General features: G+C 44.7%; 2 protein-coding genes across 4 annotated transcripts in view; one reads left to right on the top strand and one right to left on the bottom strand.

The window, feature by feature from the left end:
- The window catches only part of abcf1 (ATP-binding cassette, sub-family F (GCN20), member 1), a 55,363-nt gene extending 35,251 nt beyond the window's left edge, over positions 1-20,112 (top strand). For both annotated transcript variants that reach the window (XM_059970857.1, XM_059970856.1), the window contains 12 exons: positions 2,581-2,729; positions 3,603-3,686; positions 4,465-4,589; positions 5,668-5,780; positions 6,898-7,069; positions 7,648-7,722; positions 10,159-10,229; positions 12,412-12,444; positions 13,759-13,927; positions 16,024-16,088; positions 17,523-17,595; positions 18,710-20,112. In XM_059970857.1, the coding sequence (XP_059826840.1) occupies positions 2,581-2,729; positions 3,603-3,686; positions 4,465-4,589; positions 5,668-5,780; positions 6,898-7,069; positions 7,648-7,722; positions 10,159-10,229; positions 12,412-12,444; positions 13,759-13,927; positions 16,024-16,088; positions 17,523-17,595; positions 18,710-18,876 (1,296 nt within the window). In that variant the 3' untranslated portion in view covers positions 18,877-20,112. The remainder of the gene's footprint in view (positions 1-2,580; positions 2,730-3,602; positions 3,687-4,464; positions 4,590-5,667; positions 5,781-6,897; positions 7,070-7,647; positions 7,723-10,158; positions 10,230-12,411; positions 12,445-13,758; positions 13,928-16,023; positions 16,089-17,522; positions 17,596-18,709) is intronic.
- Positions 20,113-21,181: 1,069 nt separating this feature from the next.
- The window catches only part of mrps18b (mitochondrial ribosomal protein S18B), a 30,917-nt gene continuing 25,899 nt past the window's right edge, over positions 21,182-26,199 (bottom strand). For both annotated transcript variants that reach the window (XM_059970863.1, XM_059970864.1), the window contains 5 exons: positions 25,795-25,892; positions 24,891-24,959; positions 23,883-23,949; positions 22,413-22,472; positions 21,182-21,503 (listed from right to left, as the gene is read on the bottom strand). In XM_059970863.1, the coding sequence (XP_059826846.1) occupies positions 21,301-21,503; positions 22,413-22,472; positions 23,883-23,949; positions 24,891-24,959; positions 25,795-25,892 (497 nt within the window). In that variant the 3' untranslated portion in view covers positions 21,182-21,300. The remainder of the gene's footprint in view (positions 21,504-22,412; positions 22,473-23,882; positions 23,950-24,890; positions 24,960-25,794; positions 25,893-26,199) is intronic.

The raw sequence follows: 26,199 nt of genomic DNA, 5'->3' as shown, positions 1-26,199 counted from the left end.
ACAGTCAGTTGGTTCCCTCAGGAAAAAAACTCAGCAGGTCTGGCAGCATCTTCAAAGGGAAATAAATAGTCAATGTTTTGTGCTGAGACACTTCATCAGGACTGGGAAGAAGGTGCTGGAGGGGAGAAGGAGTACAGGATGGCAGGTGATAGGTGAGACTATACGAGGGAGAAGGTGGGTGGTGGAGGGGGTTGAAATAAGACTCTGCTGGAAGAGGAGAGTGGATCATGGGTGAAAGGGAAAGAAACTACAGCACGATACAGGCCCTTCGGCCCACAAAGCTGTGCCGAACATGCCCTTACCTTAGAAATTACCTAGGGTTACCCATAGCTTTCTATTTTTCTGAGCTCCATGCACCTGTCCAGAAGACTCTTAAAAGATCCTATTGTATCCGCCTCCACCACCGTTGCCGGCAGCCCATTCCACACACTCACCACTCTGTGCATAAAAAAACTTACCCGTGACATCTCCTCTGTACCTACTTCCAAGCACCTTAAAACTGTGCACTCTTGTGCTAGCTATTTCAGCCCTGGGAAAAGCCTTTGATTATCCACACGATCAATGCCTCTCATCACCTTATACACCTCTATCACGTCACCCCTCATCCTCTGTCGCTCCAAGGAAAAAAGGTGAGTTCACTGAACCTATTCTCATAGGCATTCTCCCCATTCCAGGCAATGTCCCTGTAAATCTCCTCTGCACCCTTTCTATGGTTTCCATGTCCTTCCTACAGTGAGGCAACCAGAACTGAGCACAGTACTCAAAGTGGGGTCTGACCAGGGTCCTGTATAGTTGCAACATTACTTCTTGGCTCTTAAACTCAACCCCACGATTGATGAAAGCCAATGCACCATATGCTTTCTTAACCACAGAGTCAACCTGCGCAGCAGCTTTGAGTGTCCTGTGGACTCGGACCCCAAGATCCCTCTGATCCTCCACACTGCCAAGATTCTTACCATTAATACTATATTCTGCCATCTTATTTGACCTACCAAAATGAACCACCTCACACTTATCTGGGTTGAACTCCATCTGCCACTTCTCAGCCCAGTTTTGCATCCCATCGATGACCCACTGTAACCTCAGACATCCCTCCACATGACCAACAACACCTCAACCTTTGTGTCATCAGCGAATTTAGTAACTCATCCCTCCACATCCTCATCCAGGTCACTTATAAAAATCACAAAGAGTAGGGGTCCAAGAACAGATCCCTGAGGCACTCCACTGGTCCCGACCTCCACGCAGAATGTGACCTGTCTACAGCCACTCTTTGCCTTCTGTGAACAAGCCAGTTCTGGATCCATCAAGCAATGCCCTCTTGGATCCCATGCCTCCTTCCTTTCTCAATAAGCCTGGCATGGGGTACCTTATCAAATGCCTTGCTGAAATACATATACACTACATCTATGGCTCTACTTTGTTTAGTCACATCGTCAAAAACATTCTATCGGGCTCATAAGGCACAACCTTCCTTTCACAAAGCCATGCTGACTATTCCTAATCATACTATGCCTCTCCAAATGTTCATAAAGCCTGCTTTTCAGGGTCTTCTCTATCAACTTACCAACCACTGAAGTCAGACTCACTGGTCTATAATTTCCTGGGCTATCTCTACTCCCTTTCTTGAATACGGGAACAACATCTGCAGCTATCCAATCCTCCAGAACCTCTCCCGTCCTCATTGATGATGCAAATATCATTGCCAGAGGCTCAGCAGTCTCCTCCCTCGCCTCCCACAGTAGCCTGGGGTACATTCCGTCCAGTCTCAGAGACTTATCCAACTTGATGCTTTCCAAAAGCTCCAGCACATCCTCTTTCTTAATATCTACATGCTCAAACTTTTCAGTCCGCTGTAAAGGAAGAGGTACCAGAGGGAGGTTATGAGCAGGTGAGGAGAATAGGGAAGCCAGAATGAGGAATGGGAAAGGGGGGGGGGTGCGGGGGTAAATAACAGAAGTTAGAGAAATCGATTTTCATGCTATCAAGTTGGAAGCTGCCCAGATGAGGTGTTGCTCCTCTAACCTGAGAGTGGCTGTAGAAGAGACCATGAACCGGAAATGGGGAGTAAAATTAAAATGGGTGGTGACTGGGAAATCCAGCCTGTTTTGGTGGATGGAGCGAAGTGATCTCCCAGTCTACATCAGGCCTCACCAATGTAGAGGAGACTACACCAGCAACACCTGATGCAGTGAACAACCCCGACGACTCTACATAAACTGTTGCCTCACCTGGAAGGGCTGAATGGTGGCGTAGGGACAGCTGTAACAATGAGCCTCTTGCAGGGGGAAGTGCCAGGAGGGAGATCAGTGGGGATAGTTTTCATGACTCTTTTTGATAAATAACTGACCTTTTAAAAGAATAAAAAGAAGGCAGCGTTCATTGACTGCACAGATCAAGGAACAGAAACAAGCTGTCTGCAAGAAGATCAGATGAAATTCAGATGAGTTCTGATAAGCAGCAAGTACCACTTGTGTCACACAAGTTCTAGGCAATGAATGTCTCCTACAAAAGACTGTACCTGCACCCTGTTTATCAGTGACATCCCTGTCACCATGGTTCAACCATCCTTTTCTGCAGGTGTACGAGGAGCTGCGTGCCATGGGTGCTGCTGCGGCAGAAGCTAAAGCCCGCCGAATCCTGGCGGGTTTGGGTTTCACTCCCGAGATGCAGAACCGGCCCACCAAGAAATTCTCCGGAGGCTGGAGAATGCGTGTCTCTCTGGCTAGGTAAGGGCAATGCTGAAGGAACGGCGCGTTTTCTGTGCAGAGCTGCTTGGGCTTAGGGGCTACTCCTTTAAGTAGAGTTGTACAGCACAGAAGCACAACTCTACCTCACAGCAAAATGCCGAGCCAAGCAAGTACCATTTGCTTGTTTGGCCCACACTTTCCATGTACTGTACTTGTGTACTGTAATTGCCTTTAAAAGGTATCTTTACTTGTACCACTTCCTTGGTCAGATTGTTCTATACTGTATACCCACTAACCGATGAACTCATGGCTTAAATCAGCTCATATATCTCATCGAACCTTTGGAAAAAATTGTCCCTACTTTCCCTACTCATCTTAAACCTATGCCCTCTAATTTTTGAACCCCTTTCCCTGTGTCCATTCATCTCATCTATGCCCCTCATAATTTCATGTAAGATTAATACACCTCTAACAGCAATTGTAGGATTGTTTTTATCTGGATTACATGAATAAATGGTGACTGTTAAGCATAAAATAAGGATGGAATGATGGATAGGCAGTTTGCATAATGCTTTACAGTGCCGATTGTAAGATTGGGTTTTAATTCCCACTGCTGTTTGTAAGGAGTTTGTATGTTCTTCCTTTGGCAGTCTGGATTTCCTTTGGGTGCTCCAGTCTTCCACATTACACAGATATGCGGGTCAGGGATAATAATTTGTGGGTGCTAGCAGCATGGTGACACTTGCGAGGTTCTACCAGCACAATCCTTGATATAAAATACGTATGTTTCAATGTACATGTGACTAACAAATCTTTAACCGATCTATAAACCAGTTGTACCGCTGATTTTACAAAAAAAAATCTGTACAGTCTCTGTGCCTGTGTCCTTATGGTGTCCTTGTTCTCTGTTAGAGCTTTGTTTATGGAGCCAACGTTACTGATGCTGGATGAGCCCACAAACCATCTGGACCTTAATGCGGTCATCTGGCTTAACAAGTAAGTTTATGGCTTTATAACTGGCAGAGTCATTTCTGTTTAAAATTTCAGAATCAATACTCAGAACTTCGTCAAACAACAACCAAGGAGCCATGAAGCTTTGAACAGGTGATGAGGATCTATTTAAAACATAATCACACCTGGTATTTTGGTGATCCATTAAATTGTGTACCTTGCACATTGAAGTTAAACAGTCCAGTAGGCAGAGGCATGAGACCAGTTCTCCCAGTTGATGTGGCCGAGCTAATTTGCCAAGTCACGTCAATTGATTTTGGTCCTTCATGGATTGGGTATGGTTCTCGGATTATCAGACACTTTGATTTCACTTTGATGCAGTGTGCAGAGGTGCTGCATCCTCAGGCAATACTGACAAAGGAACCTGTTAAAAGTTGATATTCCTTTGGCAGAAGTTCTGACGTTTAGAACATGCACTATTGCATTAATGTGGCTTGAAGTTGTTTATAGGTTCTCTCTTGATGGTCCAGCACCATTCTTGCTTCAGATGTCATATCAAACTGTTGATTTTCAGAATGTAATAAAATCACGCTTGCTTGGATTGCAGCAACCAAATCAGACTAAACCTAAAGTTTGTGTGAAATCTATCTGAAATTGAAGCAGTGTAAAAGCAGAACCTGAGATGTCATTTTCTCTCTTCCACACACTACCCACGACTTTCTGGTTAAGTCGAGGGTATTTGAGACTTAATAATATACTGGAAACTGTCTTTGTATGTCTTTTATATACCTTTTTGAGATCCACTTGTGTGTCTCCTTGCCAGCTACCTGCAGACTTGGAAGAAAACGCTGCTCATTGTGTCCCACGACCAAGGTTTCCTGGATGATGTCTGCACAGATGTCATTCATCTAGACATGCAGAAGCTCTTTTACTACAGAGGAAACTACAGTAAGTGATGCGCAATAAGGATGATTTTGGGTTTTGAAATAAAAGCTTTAGGAAATGCTTGACTGATTTGTAAGTGTCTTAGAATTGGTGGAGACTCGGAGATGATCCTGCAATGAATGCAGTTCATTTCAAAGTTGACCAAACGTGTTACTCATCAAATACCAGGTGAAAGTGAAGAGTTTGCAAACGAGAAAAATGTTAGGAAAAGCAGAGTGTCAGCAAAGTTGTAAGCATTAGTGTGAGGAACAGGAAACCAAGCAGCATGCTAGAAAAATTATATCAAAAACTGGAAACGCTGAGTTTGCTCCTTGCAGAAGCTATTGTTGATGTTTCTTTGTTTGACAGCCAGCCAGTAAGAGGTAGGATTTTCAGAAGGGAGGAATGGAAAGTAGAATTCAAGTCAAGTTGTGGTTATTGTCCTGTAAACAAGCACAGTGAGATCCAGGTACAATGAGAAGTTTACTTGCAGCAGCTTACAGGCGTCACAAGCACTTAGAGCATAAATTATACAAGACAAGATAAAGAATTTGCACGAATGTCTTGCTTTGTACAACCCAAAGGTCCATGGTGGTGCAAGAGGTGGTCTGCAGCTTCCTGTTGCTGAGGTAGGGTTAGGGTTATGCAGGTCAGTTTCTAGGGCCAGGTGGTTGTAGGAAAGTTGCTGTTGCTGAACCCAGATGGAGTGGGACTACAGGCTTCTGTACCTCCTGTCCTACTGGTAGCAGCGAAAAGAGGGCATGACCCAAGTGTGAATCTTTGATAGATGCCACTTTCTTGAGTATTTCATTTGGATAGGTGCATGGATGGAAGTGGTATGGAGGACTGTGATTTGGGTGCAGGTCTGTGGGACTAGGTAGATCAATAGATGGACAGAAGGGCCTGATTCTGTGCTGTTGTGTTTTATGACTCTGACTAAAGGTGGGGTGACTGTATGACTTTGTATGACCATGATCTTCCATAACAGGTTTGAATTGTGGCCTGGCAAACTATTCCCTCCTAGCTCAACTGTGTCTCTGTGTACAGTCCCTGAGAAGCTATGTGCTGGTTCTGATTCCTGTGTGTCTTGTGTATGTTTCAGATACTTTTAAGAAGATGTACCAGCAGAAACAAAAGGAGCAACTGAAACTCTATGAGAAACAAGAGAAAAGGCTTAAAGATCTGAAGGCAGGCGGCAAGTCGACCAAGCAGGCAGTAGGTGGTTTGTGTGAAGTATTACATGTTGGCAATTCTCTTTGGAATACTTTATCTGTGGTGGAAGAAACTGTACTTGTGATTTGAGACCAGATTTTTACATTAAAATAGTCTCATCACTGTGGAGCACTTTCCCACTTTTTGCCTTAACCTCCATGCTCCTATTTTACTTCAGCTCATGGCGCCTTCTATGTAGAAATTCATACAAGGATTTTGAAAATCCAGATGCATATCATTTATTTAGAGATGCAACAGGTTGACGGGCCCTTCTGGCCCAATTACACCCATTTGACCAATTAACCTACTAATCTAGAATGTGGGAGGAAAGCGGAGCATGCAGAGGGAGCCCACGTGGTCATGAGGAGAACATACAAACTCCTTACAGACCGCATCGGGATTGAACCTGGGTCATTGGTGCTGTAATAGCATTAAGCCATTTGATCTTGGGCAGCACAGTAGCGTGTTTTAAACCTGGATCATAAGTAAAAAAATGTGGATTAAAAGGGATTTTAAAAAAAATCACACAGAACAACTGTGGATGCTGGATGCTGAAATTAAAGAGTTCTGACAAAGGGTCTTTGACCCAAGCTGTTAACTCTTTCTCTTTCCACAGATATTGCCTGATCTGCTGAGAATTACTAGCATTTTCTTTCTGTATTAAAGGGACAGGAATTGTCCTGTCAGTGTCTTCAGGCCTCCTTGGTTACTCAGAAAGGATTATAACACCTGATGATGTCATCTTCCCCTATTTTCCATTGGCTAATGTAACCATTGAAGGTGCAGTAGATGGATGTACAGTTTTACACAAACTTCTATAGAACATTGTTCTATGTCCCATAGTAGAGCACTCCTTTGGCCAATGATGTTCTTAGTCATCAAAGTAATCCTTTCTGCTGCATGTGGTCCCCATCCCTCCATTCTCTACACATTCATGAGCCTATTTACGAACCTCTTTAAAATATTTCATATCTGCCTCCACTGCAACCTCTATCAGCACATTCCAGGCACCCACCACTCTGAATATGTAGTAATTTTAAAAACCTGGCTGAGCGTCAGTTCAGTTCATTCAATGCCCTCATTCTTTAAGCTTCCTCCTCAAGCAAATTCTATTTTGCAGGAAAAACAGACCAGGGAGGCACTAACACGCAAGCAGCAGAAATGCCGGAAGAAGAACACAGACGAGGAGTCAAATGAAGCTCCTGAGCTTCTGAAAAGACCCCGGGAGTATACAGTGAAGTTTACATTCCCAAATCCGCCTCCGCTGAGTCCCCCCATCCTGGGACTTCATGGTAAGCGTTGGAGTGAATGAAAGAAACTTCGTTAAGAGTTTCCCTTGGGCTGCCCAGAATATTTCCTCTTCAGGCATACATCCCTTTTCACAGGTCAGGGCCTTCATTCTGTAATAAGAAATAAAGACAAATAAACTGTTGGACCCCTTAAACACCTCACATCAGTGAAGTTGTGGATGATCTTTCTATCTTGATGTCTAAGTTAACGTTCTTTATCATGGTTATACCCAGAAGGTATCCCTAGGGAATATTTGGGAAGTGAAGCTCATCTAGCTTATTTGTCAATTGTCTCTTTAACCTCCACAGTGATACTCTTTATTTGAGTTTTCTTAAAGTGCAATGCTTCGCACACCCAGATTCTGTTTAAAATGTACTTTTGTGTGCTCTCCGCACCTTCCATTTGTGTTCTTGGTTCATCTTGGTTCAAGTCCATGAAGTGCTTTAGCATTAACCTTTAACCCTCTTACTGTTCTGTGCAGCCACTCCAGTATATTGCCCGTTCCCAATGCTCTCTGTGTACAAGGTTAATGGGGTGTTGTAGTTCTGAACTGATGCATTCTTTCTGTCTCAAATTCCAGCTGTAGATTTTGCCTATGAAAACCAGAAGCCAATTTTCAAGAACCTGGACTTTGGTATTGACATGGATTCCAGAAGTAAGCATTCATTTTTACTTTCATTTAACTGTTGTTGAATGACTTTATAGAGATTTAGTAGGAGCCTGAGGGACAACTCTTTCACCCATGGAGCGGTGAATGTATAGAATGAGTTCAAAGATGAGTGGTTGAGGCAGGTACATTTAAAAAAGAAGAAACTTGAACATAAGAAAGGTTTAGAACTAGGGTGGCAAACCTATGTTTTTGTTGGCATGTGGCATGCATAATGATTAACCTTACTATCAAATGTCATAGTGAATGACTCATTAATGGGGAATATGTTAAAGAATCCCGGTTAGAATGTGTTCACTTTCTTTTTATGGTTTCCCAGAAAAAGAAGAAAATTCCCATGGCACTTCAGAGAATTTCTTTAGAAGTTTATCACCAATTTAGGCAAACACTCTCAAAAAAAAAAGTTTGCCTTCTATGGTTTAGATCAGGGGTTCCCAACCTCCTTTATGCCATGGACCCGTACGATTAACCGAGGGATCCGTGAACCCTGGTTTAGAGGAATAGGGGACAAACGCGGGCAAATGGCAGTAGCATAGATGGGGAAGTGTGGGTGGCATGGACTGCTTGGGCAGAAGAGCTTTTTCAAAGCTGTGATTCTCTGACTCTTGCTTCATGTGATCCATTCTGCATGTGTGCAGCAACATCAAAGTCACATGCTCTGTTTACAACACATCGATGAAATGCTGACTTCTCTATGTGCCATAAGAAGAAAATTTACAGTGACAAGTCACTGAGCAGTTTCCACACTTTAGAATCCTTTTTAGTGAAGACAGATAATCATCACAAACTCCACTCTATCAGGTTTTAACCACCTATTTGAAAATCAAGATTTCAAACTGGCTGAAATCTCGTGGTCTAACAAGGATCACTGGCCCGTTCCTTCCTGTTCACCTACAGTGAGTCTGAAGGAGACGCTAGCAGTGCTGTCCCCACGAAATCCTCCCAACACGGCATATATTTCCCCCGCCACTGTCTCGGGCTATGCTTACACTCCGATTGGTGCATCGCACGTCCAATACCAGCCCCAAACAAACATGAAGCACCATCGTTAGGGGATTAGCGGGCAAACTTCAGGGATTTCAAGGTATCTCCTTGGTAAGATCTGATGTCCTCTTCACCTCCTGGGGGTCCCTCCCTTCTGGTTACTCAATGTGTTGGGAATTGAGGACCGTCTTTGTGTGTGTTTGGGTGGGTGGGAGGGAGGGAAGCAAGGGGCTTGTCCTGCTGATGTTTTTGCTGAACATCGTGGGCATGCTGTGCTGGCACTGGAATGTCTGGTGCACTTGCTGGCTGCCAAGTCATTGGGTATATTTAAAGCAGAAGTTGATGGGTTCTTGATTAGTCAGGCTATCAAAAGTTACGAGGAGAAGGCAGGTTGGGGGGGATAATAAGTCAGCCATGATGAAATGGCAGAGCAGACTCTACAGGCTGAGTATCCTTATTCTGCTCCTTTGTCTTGTGGCCCTGAGGTCTCCCTTAGCCACACCAATCCTTCCCCACCTTCACTGAATTCTTGATGAGGCTGCACTTGGGAGCATTACATGCAGAACAAGCTCCACTTCAAAATCAATAGATACTTACCCAGTGGAAGGGATGTATCGCCTTCCCTGACCTGCCCCCTCAGACACCACCTGCCCCATCTGTGTCAGAGGCATTGGATCCCACTTCAGTCTCAGAGCTCGCAGAGGTGGAGCAAACACAAATTATGCTCCACTCTGAGGGAGTGTCAAGAGACTGTTAATGTTTTCAAGCTGAGTTGCAGGATGCATCTAATAAAGGACTTTGAATTTTATGTACAAAGACTTATGGGTTAATAGGTTAGCATGTACAAAAGCTGGAGGAAATCAGCAGGTCTGGAGAGGAATAGACTGTTGATGTTTCAGGCCAAGGTCCTTATTAAGGGTCTTGGCTCAAAATGTCAGCTGTTTATTCCTTTATAGATGCTGCCTGACCTGCTAAGTTCTTACAGCATCTTATGCGTGTGTTACTCTGGATTTCCAGAATCCTTGTGTTTTGGGCTGTTGGGTTAATTATTGGTTGGCCCAGGCTTGTTGGTCTGGAAAGGGCTGTTAACCAAACAAATAAATGTACTGATATTTTCAGCTGAATTACAGACTGCATCTTGTTAAAGGAATTATATAATTTACAGTTATAATTCAACTGAGTGTGTGTTTTAGATTGAAATGTAATGGCGTTTGTTTAGTAACTCCTAAAAGACTTCGGCCTTTCATTGACATTAATGTACTAGTGATGAGTGATTGTTGTGGTGAAGTTCAGGTGTTTTTAGTGACGTTGAGATGCTGTTGGAATTTGGCTTTTGTATGACATCAGTTATTGAGTGGGGGAAGGAGGCTTGTTCCCATGAGTTGCAGAGAAAAGCCCATGAACTCTTGCTGATGTGTCGCCCTTCTTTCCTCCTCTCAGTTTGTATCGTGGGACCCAACGGAGTCGGGAAGAGTACGCTGCTGCTGCTGCTCAGCGGAAAGCTGACCCCTGTAAGTTGTGCTATGCCATCTGCTTCTGCCAGGCAAACCACTGTCACAGAGTCTCATTCAGTAAGCTTAGACAATGAGAAATAAACATGAGTAAACCACAGACCCCCTTAAACACTGATGTGCCACTTTAAGGAGGGTTGCTGAGGCAGCCTCATTGACTTCTAGACGTATCATGTCGGGATCCTGAAGGACATCAGAGAGCATATTGGTTTCTTGTGGCACATATAGCACAGCAGTCAGTGCAGTCACTTCACAGGACCAGCCAACGATCACTGTTTGGTGTCTGTGTGGAGTTTGTTCCTTCTTCCCATCAACACTTGGATTTCTTCTGGGTGCTTCAGTTTCCTCCCACATTCCAGAATCTTACGTCTTGGGGTCAGTAAGTTACGAGCATGACGCCACATGCAGGCTGCCCTTAGAACAATCCTTGTTCTGGGCTGGTTGTTGACACAAAAATAAAGCATTTCACTCTGTTTCAATGGACATGTGACAAATAAAGCCAATCTCTTAGTCTTTAAAAATTGGTTCCATCGTGACACATTCACGATGGTTGGCACAGACTCAGAAAAGGCCTGTTTCCATGCTGTGTCTCTGTATACTCGTCATCATAAATAGATCAAGACTTAATAAAGTGTATTAAAATATCGAGTAGAAGGGTGTGAACTCCAGGTTTCTGGATTGACAGTCTGATAACGTATTTTAATTTGAGGGCCTACGGGAACCACATTCACTCGTGGCAATCGTTTGTCTCCCTGAGCTCTAGTCAGTGATGCTTTCTCATACTGAGTCGTGACCCATCCTTTACACCTCGTTATGGACAGCACAGTGACCCAGATTAGATCCTGCCCTCCGGCGCTGTCTGTGTGGAGTTTGTGGCTGGCTGGGTTTTCCATTTTCTTCTCTCATCCTCTTACATTGACTCCTGTGGATTGCCCCTGGTGTGTGGGTTCGTGGAAGTTGATGGGATTGTGGGGCGAATTAGTGTTGGAATGGGGTGCTCTGACACCTTGTGTTTCATCATAGGATACGAAAGTCCAACAGTAGAATGCTGTCAAACTGTTCCATTAGAAGAAGGTCGATTTGCATGTCTCAGTTACTAAAAACTAGTCAAAACATTTCACAGAAGTTGTACTGCTTGGAGGTGTTTGCAGGCAAATATGTCAGTGAATCTGATTAGTGACTCCATCTGTTTTACCTTCGTCCTGGCTGCTCACCAGGAATGCTCTCTGCTGAGACAGTGAAGTGATGGAGGGGGAGGGTTCATGCCCATTGAATGCTAGCGTGAGCCAGATGAACAGCTTTCTGTGCTGCTCTGTTTTTGATTGGATGTTAGCAAGAGTGGCAGCACAATAGGGCTGCGTGCAGAGCCACAGGAGAGAAGAGTTGGATCCAGGAAAGTGTCACAATGGTACCAGTTTATAAAGATGAGGGGATTAGTTTTATTTGTCACATGTACTTCAGTTCCAGCAACCCAGATTCAGTACTAATCTCTACTATGAAGTGTGCATTCCTTTATTTACTTGTTTGTTTGTGTATTTACTGAGATGCAGCATGAATAGCCCTTCGAGATACACCACCCAGCAATCCCCGGATTTAACCCTTGCCTAATTGTGGGAGATCAATACAATGACCAATTAACTTGCCAACTGTTAATGTCTTTAGATTCTGCAAGGAAATTAGAGCACCCGGAAGAAACCCACACTGTCACAGGGTGAATGTGCAAACTCCTTACAGGCGACAACGGGAAATGGACCCGGGTTACTGGGAGTGAAAGCATTGTGCCAATCACTACATTAGCATTCTGCCCAGGTCTCTGTGACCATGTGGTTTTCCCCGGGTGCTCCAGTTTCCCCCCCACATCCCAAAGATGTGTGAGTCATAAGTAGCCACTGTGAATTGTCCCTGGTGTAGGTTAGTGGCAAAATCTTGGGTGTTGAGAAGAAAGTAGCCAGGGAAAAGAGGGGTGGGAAGAAGTGGAAGAAGACATAGAATGAATAAAAGAACTAGTTCAACCACAATTGACTGGCAGAGCATACTCGATGGGCCAAATAGCCTAATTTAGCTCTGATATCCTGTAGGTGGTTGGTTGGCAGAGACTCAGGTAGGGCCTCTTTCCATGATGTACCTCTGTAGGACTTGGATTTAACAGCTGTGAAATATAATTTTCTTTTTTTTGTTTCAGACCATGGGTGAACAGAGAAAAAATCACAGGCTGGTGAGTGTCTCAGAACAACTTGTAGAATACAGTGATTACAGAACTGATGAATGGTGCTGTGGCCAGTGAAGTGAAACTTGAGAGAGCACTTGCCCCCTGCTGTCATGGCCAAAAGGCTGGGTGGAGATCTGTTCCAAGACCAAACCTCTGTCCCAGTTCACTCGCCCCTCTTCACCTCAGCCTCCTCTCAGGAGCTGCTCATGGCTAAAGCAGGCAGGAACCTTTGCAGTTTAGCTTGCCCACTTAAGCAAACACTTGCACGTTGGTTTACCAATGCCATATGTGGAGTGTGACAAAAGTTTTAAAAATATTTCCCTTGTCCCACAGGGAAAGAATTGGAAGTCTGCATTTGTCATGCTACAGGGCTTGGGTTGGGTGGGGAATGAACTGGACTGCAGTTGAATTGACCCAGTTTGCCTGTTTGACTGGGTTATTTCTGCAATGCACAAGACAGTCAAGGAACTCAATTGTTGAGTTTGTGTACTGATGAAGGGTCTCGATACAAAAACATAGACTGTCGTTCCCTTCCAAGGATGCTGCCTTGCTTGTTGCTCCAGACTCCAGCATCTGTAGTCCCTTGTCTCAATGTGTTCTTCAGGTGTGTAGGGGGAGACTGCACAGGGGAATATTTGTCATATTTTTCACATTCCCTTTTATAAAATAATGCATTAGAATATAAAAGCAAGTATTTAATGCCGAGGCATTGGTCAGACAGCACTTGGAATATTATGAGTTCGTGGCCCCACATTTAAGAAAGGATCTGCTGGCTTTGCAGAGGGTCCAGAGGAGGTTCATGGAATGATCCTGAGATTGAAAGGGTTAACGTGCAGTACTATACAAGGGTCTTAGGCACATATGTATAGCCAGGATGCCCAAGGCTTCTGCACAGTGCTGTGTTTGTCAACGTGGAGCAGGGAGAGAGTTTGTAAATCTGGCGAGAGTGAAGGATGCTGGGAATAGCAAAGGTGGAGTGCCGCAGGAGGGGTGGGGGACAGGTGGCAGAGGGGTGGTGTAGGCACACTCTTAGACACCAGGCAAAGTCATTTGATTCCAAATAATTGGTTTATTGATCATTACAGAATGTCTTTCTGGTGCTTCCCACTCACTGCCCTCTCCCTTCCCCTTTTCCCAACCATGATAACCCTCTTCTTGCCCCCTTCCCACTCCTAGTCCACAATAGAGACCCATATCAGAATCATCATCACATATGTCATGAAATGTTCTTTTTAGCGGAATATATATGTATGCCAAAGACTTTTGCACAGTACTGTGTGACTTACGGTCTTTTAATAAAACACCTTCCCTTGTGCACAGAAAATAGGATTCTTCAACCAACAGTATGCAGACCAGCTCAACATGGAGGAGACAGCAACGGAGTATCTCATGAGGAATTTCAACCTACCGTACCAGGACGGGCGGAAATGTCTCGGACGCTTTGGCCTGGAGAGCCACGCCCACACCATCCAGATCAGCAAACTCTCTGGTACTGAATGGGCTGGGTCAGCCTGGGAGGGGAGGAAGAAATTTGGGGGACCTGGTTTAGTCTGTGTTTGGGAAAAATGATGGCCGTGCATGCCAGCTGCAGAGTAATGTGTAAAACAGTTTGACCCTGTTAATCAAAACCCCACTCCCTGGACTTTTGACTATTAGTTGTAGATCACTGATTTTGCAATCCTTCCCCACTGAATGTTGGATTTGCTGCTGAATCTCATTCTGCCCTGACCTATCTTCCCTCCATGTTCTTTCTGCCAGACAGCACAGTGATGCTGCTAGTAGAGACAGTGGTCTGGGTTCTGTCCCAACCTCTGGTACTGTCTGGTCATAGTTCTTGCAACTGTATGGTTTCCCAGAGCTCCAGGTTCCTCCCACTTCCCAAATCTGTGTGGGTTAGTGGATTTTAGAAAGACTGAGACAGATTAGGAGATGGGCAGGAAAGTGGCAAATTAAATACAGTGTTGAAAATACATGATCATACACTTTGGTAATAGAATAAATGTGAAGACTATTTTTTAAGTGGGGAGAAAATCCAAATATCTGAACTGCAAAGGAACTTGGAGTCCTTGTGCAGAATACCCTATAGGTTATCTTGCAGACTGAGTTGGTGGTGAGGAAGGCAAATGCATTGTTAGCATTCATTTCATGAGGCCTTGAATACAAGAGTGGAATGTGTTGCTGAGGCTTTGTAAGGCTCTGGTGAGGCCTCACTTTGAGTATTGTGAATGGTTTTGGGCCCTTCATCTAAGAAAAGATATGCTGGCATTGGAGAGGGTTCAGAGGCAGTTCACAATGATTCTGGGAATGAAAGGATTATTATATAAGGAACATTTGATGGCTCTGAGTCTGTACTTGAATTTAGAAGGATGGAGGGGGAGGCGGATATCATTGAAACCTTTCAAATGGTTGAAAGGCCTAGACAGAGGATGTGGAAAGGATGTTTCACATGGTGGGGGAGTCTAGTACAAGAGGGCTCAGGATAGAGGACTTCCATTTAAAACAGATGTAGATAAATTTCTTTAGCCAAAGGGTGGTGAATTTGTGAAATTTGGTACCACAGGCAGCTGTGGAAGCCAGATTGTTGGGTGTATTTATGGCAGAGATTGATTGGACATGGGATCGAAGGTACGAGGAGAAGGCCAGGGAATGAGGTTGAGGAGTGGGGGGGAAGGATCAGCCATGATTGAATGGTGGAGCAGACGCAATGGGACAAATGGCCTATTTCTGCTCCTATGTCTTATGGTCTTAACTGGCCATTGTAAATTGCCCCTAGTGTCTTGGTGAAGGGTAGAAACTGAATAAACGGGTGGGGGGAGGGGGAATAAAATAGGATGTGTAAATGGGGGCAGATGGTCCATGCATACTTTGTGAGTTGGAGGGTCTTTTTCTATGTTTGGTATCTCCAGAGCCAAGGGTCATAGGTTTAGGGTGAAAGGTGAAATATTTAACCTGTGGGAGTCCGAGGCTGGTATGAGTGTGAAACCAGTGGAAGTGGTGAATGCTGGGTTAACTGTAACATTTAAGAGAAGTTTGGATAGGTACGTAGATGATGAGATGGCTGTGGAGGGCTATGGTCCAGGTGCGGGTTGATGGAATAGTAGTTGGCCTTGGGCTAGGTGGGCCAGAAGGCCTGTTACTTTCTTATAGTCCTCTGACTAATTGGATACAGGAACCGTGGCTGTTCCCTGCAGCACTTTAGACACTGGCAATCCGCTGTAGCTCCTAGGGACTGGGACAACACCGTTTACAATAGCTTGGCCAATATTGTTGGCTCATTCTGAAAAAAAGGCATATTCACTTTTCAAATTTGTCCAAAAATCCAGGAGTTAATGCACTGCAGTGCAGTTGAGAATCAAGCTGTACATTTCCCTCTTCACCACATCTGTATCCCTCCTTAGCTCTGCGAGTGATTTACAGGCTACATGACCAAGTTGGGTGGAAATGTTCAGAAGTAATACCTGCCATTGTCAGGTTACTCCGCAGCCTGGAGCCTCACTGACACCATTCCCTCGCCATTTTCTGTTGCCTCGATTAGGCCATGCACATGTGGGGTCAGGTTGCTCAGATCATTGCTTCTATCTGCAGGTGGTCAAAAAGCGCGAGTGGTGTTTGCAGAATTGGCCTGTCGACAGCCTGACGTCCTGATTCTGGTAAGTAATCTGACAGTCCAGTTACCCGAGTTGCTGTAATTTGCTGGTACTTTGTTGTATTCCCAATCACCACACCTTCCCTACATTCATTTCCTGGTTAGGGTGCACTTGGAAGCATTATGTGCAGTTCTGATTGCCACACAGTGGGAAGGATGTGATTAGGGTTAGGTTATTACTGTTAAATCCACTGAGGCACAGTGAAAAGTTTGCCTTGCATACTGTTCACATAGATCGATTCATTACACAGTGCGGTAGTAGAAGGAAGTGGTTATGCTGGCTGCTGTACTGAGGCACCGAGAAATATAGACAGTCGATAGGGAGAAGGCTGCTTGCTGTATCAAGCTGTGGGGCATCCAGATAGGGTACTTCAATGAACATAGAATAGTACAGCACATTACAGGCCCTTCGGCTGACCCTCAAACTCTGCCTCCCATATAAGCCCCCACCTTAAATTATTCCGTATAAAAGTTGATGAGGGTTGAAGGGGACGTGATAAAGTTTCCAGACAGGGTGCAGAGGAGATTCTCCAGTGAAACACTGATTTCCCTTTCACATGCACAGAGCATTGCCCAGTCTTGGTTCTGCATTTCTCCTCTATGTTGATGGCTGCACAGAGTACAGCACAAGGGCAGAAATATCGTGTGACTGCAGCCAGGGAGTGAGTGCATTGTGCACAGTTTTGGGTCCAGAGGAGGTACATAAGAATGAAATGTTTCTGGGCCTGGAGATCAGAAAGATGAGAGGAGATCTCATTGGAATTTGGTAGGCCTAGATAGAGTGGATGTGGAGAGAATGTTTCAAATAGCAGCAGAGTCTAGGACCAGAGGTACAGCCTCAGAATACAGCTTTAGAACAGATGAGGAATTTCTTTAGAGGATGGTGAATCTACGTAATTTGTTTCCACAGATGGCCAAGTCATTGCATATGTTTAAGCCTGAGATTAACTGGTAAGGGGGTTAAGGATTATGGGGAGAAGACAGGTGAATGGAGCTTAAAAATAAAAAGCAGCTATTATGAAAGGCAGAGCTGATGCTGGGCCAAATGACTGAACTCTGCTCCTGTATCCTATGATGTTATGGAGTTAATGAAGTTATAGCTTGATCATTAAATGTTGCCAATTTCAATTTGGGATTTGACCACTTCTGCTCCCCTCTGCATCCTGGCCTACAGTTGGAAGGGGTCAAGGTGCTTAATATTAGAATTTCAAAGTAAACTTATCGAAGCGTAGTCACCAGCGAGGTCACTGAGATTCGTTTACTTGCAGGCATTCATAGTACAACAGTAAAAGCAATGAAAACCTGAAATGGAGTCGATTCACTTTCCCCTTTCACCTTGCACTGCAGATTTATGCAGCCAGCTCCCACTCTAGGTATGTGGGGACTTTTCCAGCTCTCCATTTTCCATTTTAATACAATGTTTTTGTTTCAAATGCAGGATGAACCTACAAACAATCTGGACATAGAATCCATTGATGCTTTGGCTGATGCAATTAATGCCTACAAAGGAGGTGAGTGCGAGGAAGCTAATGCTCTCCCTTTACCTGGGTTTTGTACACGGCTGCATTTTTGAGACAGAAGATTGTAGATCCACGTCTCATTTTCCTAGAGCTAACCATTTGGGTAGCTGCTCGATAGCAACTGCATCGCTGCTCCACAAATCTGGGTACAATCCTGATCTCAGGAGCTGAGTGTGTGGAGTTTGCTCATTCTCCCAGTGAGCACATGGATTTCCCCGGGTGCTCCAGTTTCCTCCAACATCACAAGGACGTGGTTGGTGGGTTAATTTGCCACTGTAGATCACCTGTGGCTGGTGAGTGGAGTTGGGAGTGTAACAAACTGGGATTAAGGTAGGATTAGTGTAAATGGATGGTCAACAATTAGTGCAAACTGGATAGGCCGAAGGGCTTGTCTCGTGTCCTTTCACAATAACCATACCTCCACAGTATTGTAAAGAATGGTGTTGTTGGGAGTTAGTCAACATGAATACTTATTGTTCTTGCCTGCCTAGTTGCAGTGGTACATTCAGGATGTCCCATGCCGAATGGCTGGTTCCGTGCACTTTAAGTATGGGTGGACATTACGTTGTTGAAGAGTATGGCTGCATAGTATCTACGGAAGTAATTACATGTTAATTTCCAAATCAGCTCTTGCTTGGCCTCCTATGGTGAAACTGATCGTCAGTGCCCTTAAATTGGTGCCTGATTGCATTGGTGGTGACATAGAACCATTTATTTTTCCCGGGACTGATTGTTTGAAGCACGTGGTGTGTTTTCCTTGGAAGGGGATGCTAAAAACAAGAGGGCATTGGTTTATGATTAGAGGCATGAGATTCAGAAGGAACATCGGGGAACTGCCTCAAATAGTAGTTCAGGTGGGCATACTAGCAACATTTAAAACACTTAAGTGGATGGGGATAGGAGAGGTTTATGGATGTGTTGGGCTGAAGGGCCTGTTTCCATGCTACAGACTAATTTGTATTTAGCATTTGTAGCAGCTTGTTAGGTATGGTGTGTATGTAAATCCGGCATTCATGGCCCGCAGTGAGCCTGTGATATTGTTGTTACCACAGCACTACGAGCGAACAGTCACCCGTAGTATCATCTTTCCTCCCCCTCTTTGCAGCCGTCATAATTGTGAGCCATGATGCCCGGCTGATCACCGAGACCAGTTGCCAGCTGTGGGTGGTGGAGGAGCAGACCATCAACCAGATTGACGGTGACTTTGACGACTACAAGCGTGAGGTGCTGGAAGCGCTGGGAGAGACCATTAACCGCAAGCACAAGGACTGAGCCTGCGGTGCTGTATGGATGGCCAACGCCATGCAAGTCGACAGTGACAGCAATGGAAATGCAGGGACCTCACATTGCAGTGCAGCGATTTAACCGTGACAAACTGCAGCCACGTGCTCACATGCCAAACAAGGGAGAATTTTATGATCTATATTTTTTTGGAGTGATGAGTGCCTCTGGGGGTCAGAGGGGAAAGATGGCTTGGAAATGTAAATTCAATAGCGCTGGGCAAGAGCAGCTCAGTTAGCAGCCAAACAGAGGAGAGAGGGATCCAGGACTCTATATCTTTTTTTCACAGACACTGATGTACTTGGTGTGCATTGTGGGCAGTTTCAGTTGTTTTAGTGTAGAGATCCGTTTGAGTTTGTTTTCTTTAAATAATTAGGCCCCTTGACTGGTGTATCGTTTTCAGTTCCTGTGTCTTTTTCAGTCCAGCGTGTGGACACCCAGCTTTGCTGGAGAGCTGTCGCTGATGGTGCAATTGCAATGCCAAATGCCAGACAGAGCCACACTGTCACGGGCTTTTGTGGCAAGTTGCATCTCCTCGCAGGTTCTGATTTCACATGTGCTGAAAGGATACTGAAAGCTCTGAGGCTGTGGCACCACTTAAGTCTTCTGGATACCAAACTTTTCCCAATGTAATATTAAGTCAACCAAAATTGGGATGAACTCCAGTAGCACTTAGAATCTGTTACAATGAAATTTAGGAAATCCAGCTGGAGGCTGCTACCTGGTGAAATTAACCAAAACCATAAAAGCTTGCGCAGATTTGGCACACTTGCAAATTATCCTTCAGTGGGGTCAAAGGAGGACAGATTGGTGCTGGTTTGCTCATGTGAGGAAGTGACACTGGTCAAACTGGCCAGAAATACTGTACATGTTATAGACAAAGTGCCTGCCCTGGGGTTCCTGCTACCAATGGGAGGATGAAATGGGGCAGAGATGTTCCAGTCTCTGTACTCAGTGCGCTAGATGTGGAATGTGACTTGTGGACCCCAGCACAAGGAAGCACAAAAGCTGACGCGAGTTCTCCCTCATCAGATCTGCATTTTGCACAGTGACCTTTTGTTTATTTTTCCATGACCAGGAATGGTTCTGTTTGGCACAGGATTAGTGTGAATGCAAAGTGGAAACAAGCATTCGATTTAAATTCTCCTCCCTTGACTGTGTTTTAATCAGATGGCAAATGGATGCCACATAAATAGCATAAAAATAAAAAGTACACAATGAACTCGGGTCTTTGGTGAGCCAAGGTTCTGGACTGTCGTTGCACATCTTACACTTGAATAAAACACTTAGCATAGCACTTCATTGACGCTGGGTAAAAGACTGTAAGGAAGAAGGCAAACTACCAATTGATTTGGAATTTCTGCAAGATCCCTCTCCCGATGCATCTCCAGGGACTTCTCTCTCAGTGCCAACCAAAGTAAGACTGGTATCCAGAAGGAGCAGCTGGGCAGGCCGTAATCTCACTGAATGGCCTATTGTGTAGCTTAGTATTTGCCAGCTTAAAGTTCACAGGCTCTAAAACAACCACATCAGTGTATTTGGTTCTTTGGAGGATCCTTCGAGTTAACTTTCCACTTCTGTTTCTCAGCAGGTGTGGGTGTGACTGCATTTATTTTTAGGTCAGTGCTACATTAGGTTTGTTTACTGGGCAAGAAGCTTCAGTTTTGGCTGTAGATCTGTGGTACACTGTAATGTAGTTCATAATTGAAGAAAGTGTGGAAGTTGGGTGGTTAATCAAAACTTACTATTGAATATATCCTGTGTATTCACTCCCTCCTCGCTGGTTTTATTTCGACCTACTTTCCACTAATTGACATTCGAGCTGTGCAGAAATAGGTCAAAACCAGTGTGGGGGAGGGGGAGAGAGAGTCTGAGTACACACAGCATGTATTCAAGGGTAACAGTATGTTTTGATTAACCACCTAACTGCCACACCACAGTAAATCTAGTGTCAAAACTGAATGCTTCTGCTCTGTAAATGAGTCTACCTACACACCAAAAATAAATGTGTCCACACCCACGTTGCTGGAATAAGAGTTGGGAAAATTGGCTTCTCTTGCTTTAAGTCTGTACCAATTTAATGTAATAAGTTTTCCTATAAATTCTGCCAAAATATCACATGTCCATTTCAAATCAACCAGTGATTACCTCATTTGTGAATAAAATTCCCTTATCTGACACCTGTAAAACTTCTCTCCAATTCAGCAAATTTGATTCCTCAATTAAGATGAGTTTCCAAACAATGGAAATGAGGACGATTTGTATCCATTCATTGGCACCCATAAACTGCAACAAACAGATTCATTCACATTTTATTGAAAAATATTAACATATTGTAACTACCACACTCCAAGCTTGTGGTTGTGCTTACAAGTAGTAGCATAATCACTTGAAAGTCATGTTTTATGTGGAGTTTCAAATGATATCGTCTTTCAGGAAAGGTCTGTATGTCTGCCGAATCCGAGCGACGTCCTTCTCGGGTGGTGCCTGCCACTGGTACCAGCTGTACCACGGTTCCTGCTGCTGAGGTGGGGGTGGTGTTTTACCCACTGCACCGTGGGAGCCACAGTAGTCTTCCAGTCGTATCTCAACATGGGGCACTTGGAACCTGAGCAGCCCTGGAACAGGGAGCAAGAGTGGAATTAGGCAATCTTTTAATGCAAAGGGCAGGTACAATAATATTTAAGAAGCACTTGGATAGGTACATAGAGGGGCAGAGCTTGGGAGAATATGAACTGAATGAGGGAAATTGGGATTAAGTGGGTGGGCACTGTTGGAGAGGACCGTTTGGCCTGAAGGTAGTATATCCATGCTGTATGACCATATGGCTACTAAGTAATTTGAAACTCTCTATAACTCTCAAATCATTGGCAATAAAATGAGACTTCCACAATGTAGGTGTGATTCCTCCTACACCTGCAACAACTGGTTCAATAGTAGGAACAGTTCAATGCAAAGCTGGGTTATCTATGTTTAACCACAGACTCATTTCATTAAAGCTTCTTTCTCCTTCCTTGACAGTCACTACTGCAGATGCACAAATTGGCTAGATAAGGGATCAGAGATACAAGAGATGCAGTAGATGTTGGAAATTTTGAGCAACACTCAAAATGATAGAGGAACTCAGATTGAACAGCTCCTGTGGAGGGGAATAAACAGTCGATGTTTCTGACCCAGATCATTTATCAGGATCAGTGTGGTTTGATTAAGAGGGAAGTAACACACAATCATGGAATAGTGTCAGTAGTAATAAACTGGTGCACTCGGTGGATAAGAAAACTGTACTGAGGTCTTGTACCAATTAGGCTTGAAACAAATCCCTGATGCAAACACACCTGTTAACTCCACTCTCGTCTTAAACCCTACTCCAATATTCAAAGGCAACTTACAAGTCCAAGGTTAAATCAAACTTGTACTTGCAGGACCATCCAAAATGTGCAGTCAAGTTTAATTAATTTAATTTCTCCACAACCATTGCTCTGTTCCCCTGCAACTCTATAATTCTATGGCATGTTCCCCAGTCTTACCGTGATCCTTTGCATCCTGGATTGCTTTGCTCAATTTCTTGTACTGTTTCATGCACACTCCTAGGATTGAATGATATGCACAGAGGAGTCAGACTCAGTAACAGAACCAGCAACCACCATCAGTAAAACTAAACCCCAGGGAAGAGAACTAGGGGCAGATCCTACCATTCTTTTACCTCAGCAACACTGCTCTATCCCCTTATCCCTCAATTCCTTATAGCCTCGAATCTCAGTGTGACTGCCGCCATGTTACAGAATTACTAAAATCCAATCCTCTCTGGCTGAAAAAATTCCTCCTTCCTTCTGCCTTTCTAGGGATCCTGTTTCTAGATACCAGTCAGGAAATGTCATCCCTGTGAGGTTCCCTTGAAAGGAGGCCATTTCTCATCTGGAACTCAATGCAAGTTCTATCAGGTCAGCTTCTCCTCATGTTGGAACAACACACCATGCTCCTCACACTCTCCTTCCCAGGAACCTATCTGGTGAATCTTCACTGCCTTCCATTTACTACAGGCATATCCTTCTTGAGTAGGGAGCTGAAACATGCAGTATTCACGTAGCAGTCACAGCAAGGATTGAATACAGACAACTCTACTCCTGCACTCAACTCCTCGTGCAATAAAAGGCCAACATGCCATTTATTTACTTAGTGACATAGCACAGACTAGGCCCTTCAAGCCACACCACCCCAGCATCTCCACAACCTAGATTAACGCTAACCTAATCATGGGACAACTTACAATGACCAATTAGCCTACTCAGCACATCTTTGGAACATCTGGGGAAAACCTACATATTCCACAGGGAGGAACTGAGAGGATGCCAGGATTGAACGTCCAACTCTGACTGCGCTGTAATAGCATTGCACTAACCACTGCACCATCCTAACCTCTTGCCCTTGCTACATGTAAACTTACCAGCTACTGTGTCCAAGGATACCCCATCTCCCTTTTGCTCTCATAATTTCTATATTTTTCTGCCAAAGTGGACAACCTGCCCAGATTTTCACAATTCATACTCCATCCAGTCTGTCTGTCCATATCCCCTATAGAACCTCTGCACCTTCACGCCCCACACTGTTATCAAAAGCAAACATACCATCAGATCCCTTACTTGAACCAAAATAAATCTCAGGCCCACCCGGTTGGGGGTGGGGGGGGGGGAAGGGGAGAGAGATCAGTCTGTGACTGTTGTCCCACCTGGTCCAGAGAGAGAGGACAGGGTGAGACCCACTGCCCCACCCAGAGAAAGGGACTGCATGTGACCCACTACCTCACCTAGTCCATATTCTGTCCCCAATGGGGGCAGGTCAAAATCTAGCCCACCACCCCACTTCTCCAGAGGCGGAAAGAAAGAAGTGCTGTTGTAAAGATCATAGACCCCCTTTCAGCTAGGGCTGGCCCAATCAAAACAACTCCTGTGGAAATTTCTTTTGCCAAATACCAGTCAAAGTAATTAATTGGTCCTTACCGGTTCTGGTGGAATGGTAGGTTTCACCGGAGTGGGGACAAATGAACTGCTCCAGGAGCCTCACATTCTGCAGGACACACAAACCAGTCTCAGTGGCAGGCCAGATGACCAGGACAATTGTAACAACAGACCCAGTTAGAATAATCACAGTGCAGACCAGTCATGGAAAGACATGGTGTCAGAACCAGGTCCTTCAACCCACTGAAACTGTGCCGACCATCAACTATCCATTTAGTTTTACACTCATCAGACCGTATCCCATTTTATTCTCCGTATGTTCCCATTTTCTTCGTATCCCCATCACCCCCAATGTGGCACAGACCACCAACAACAGCTCCCCTCCTTTTGCAGCTGGGTTTGGGACTGTCCATGACAGAGGTGCACATTCCTATCAACTCAAAGAATTTTACCCCTCACTTACACACGAGGGTCAATTTACAGCAATCAATTAACCTACCAACCGACACAAGTATTTGCAAGTCTTTGAGTGGCCAATATTGGTAAGAACATGAGGGATGATGTCTGTGCTCTCCTTCTAAATACTGTTTATGTCTCACCCAAGCAAGCTGCCAGAGCCTTGCGCTAGCATCTCCTGCTGAGCAGCAGATGTGCAGCAATCTTCCACAGTGCACCGAGTGGGTCAAGAGCTTGGATTCCTGTGCTCAGGACTTCTGGCTCAGAAGGTAATGGGGGTTCCAATGAGCCACGACAGACACTCCAGAGGATATTTCGCACAGGCCCCAAAGAGGACACTCGATCACAAAAACTGCAAGACTGCTACAAAATCCCAGGTCTTACACCAATTTTCTTCATGCAGAACAAATGCTTAGTCGGTCCTGAGTCCACGGATGGGTGGTTAACTGTACACCTCCAAACAGTGGGTCAGACAGTTGTAAGCAAACTTTAGAGCCCAACACTGGCTTCTTTGTACAATTGCGAAAGGTCAGTAATGCAGCTTTGTGGGAGCCCATTACCAAGTAAATCCTGCATGCAAGTAGAGATGCTTACCCTGTAATCAACCTGAATCTTTGGGTCTCGACATATGGGGCAGGGATTGCCACTGATCTTGTCACCCCTCTGCAGGAGAAGGAAAAACACTTTGTTAAAGTGATATAAATGAGCAATGATCATGTACAGCCTAGGTCACAAGTGCAAAACTCCTGCAATCCCAAGTTGATTTTACATAATTTTATTGACATAGCAGATTGGTTAGGAGTAACACACACAAAACACTGGAGGGACTCAGCAAACTAGGCACATCCATGGAGGGGGATAAACAGTTGACATTTTGTGCCGAAATGCTTCATCGGCTGAAACCCTGTTTACCTCCCCCCAGAGATGCAGCCTGACCTGCTGAGTTCCTCCAGTATTCTGTGTGGGTTACTCATTTGAGTTCCAGCATCCAGAATCTCAGGTGTTTTAAGATCAGTTAGCAAGTTACATCTCAGCTGCAATACTGGGTTGATATCTGGGCACTACCCTTGAGAAAATACAGGCTTTGGTGAGAGGTTGCGGAGGATAATAATACAGGGCCCTTTAGTCACAGGGAGAGTCTAGAGAAACTGCATCATTCTGCAAGGATGGGTCAACAGCTTAGATTGTTGTCCTCAATTGTTCCAGCTCCAAATCTTCTGGGTTTCCAATGAGACAATGACAGACACTCAAGGATCTGAGCACTTGAAGATATCTTTGATAAAATAAAGGCAGTTTCCAGGTTACAGCAGGGTTCTGTTCCTGACCCAACTGTTTGAAGGTCAGAAATAGATTTGCACCTTCTATGGGAAAATATAAGGTTTCTATTCAATCTCCTCTATACCCACTCCACCCAAGATCAGAATGCGATCAACCAGGCAAATGCAAAGATTCAGCAAGAACTAGACAAGCTTGAAACAAGAGAGAGTGCAAATCTTACTATACAGGTCTTCCTGGTCTTCTGTGGTGGAATTAGACCTTTGTGGTTCCTCCGATAGTCAGCCCACACTGGCCGGTTGCCATATCGCTCCAAGTACTCTGCGGCAGAGTAAAATATGGTTAGGTAGTTTTACAATGTGGTGAGCTGTATATGCCAACAAGTAATTTGAGATACAAGTCCGAGTGACACAAACGTGTCCTCCAAAATCTACCAATGGAGGGAGATAGGATGATGTAACCCAGTGCTCTATGACGGGAAAAGAACTGTGTGACCCACTGCCCCACGTGGTCCCTAAGCGGAAAGAGGACAGTGTGTGACCCACCTTGAGCCACCAATCACCCCCTTCCAAAATCCAGAGGGAGAGCAATGTGTGCAATGTACCTTCCTAATGTTCTAATCAACTAA

This window comes from Hypanus sabinus, chromosome 5 (assembly GCF_030144855.1).
Source record: "Hypanus sabinus isolate sHypSab1 chromosome 5, sHypSab1.hap1, whole genome shotgun sequence".
NCBI lineage: Eukaryota > Metazoa > Chordata > Chondrichthyes > Myliobatiformes > Dasyatidae > Hypanus > Hypanus sabinus.
The sequence above is the reverse complement of the archived record's forward strand: the minus strand, read 5'-3'. Positions and strand labels throughout refer to the sequence as shown.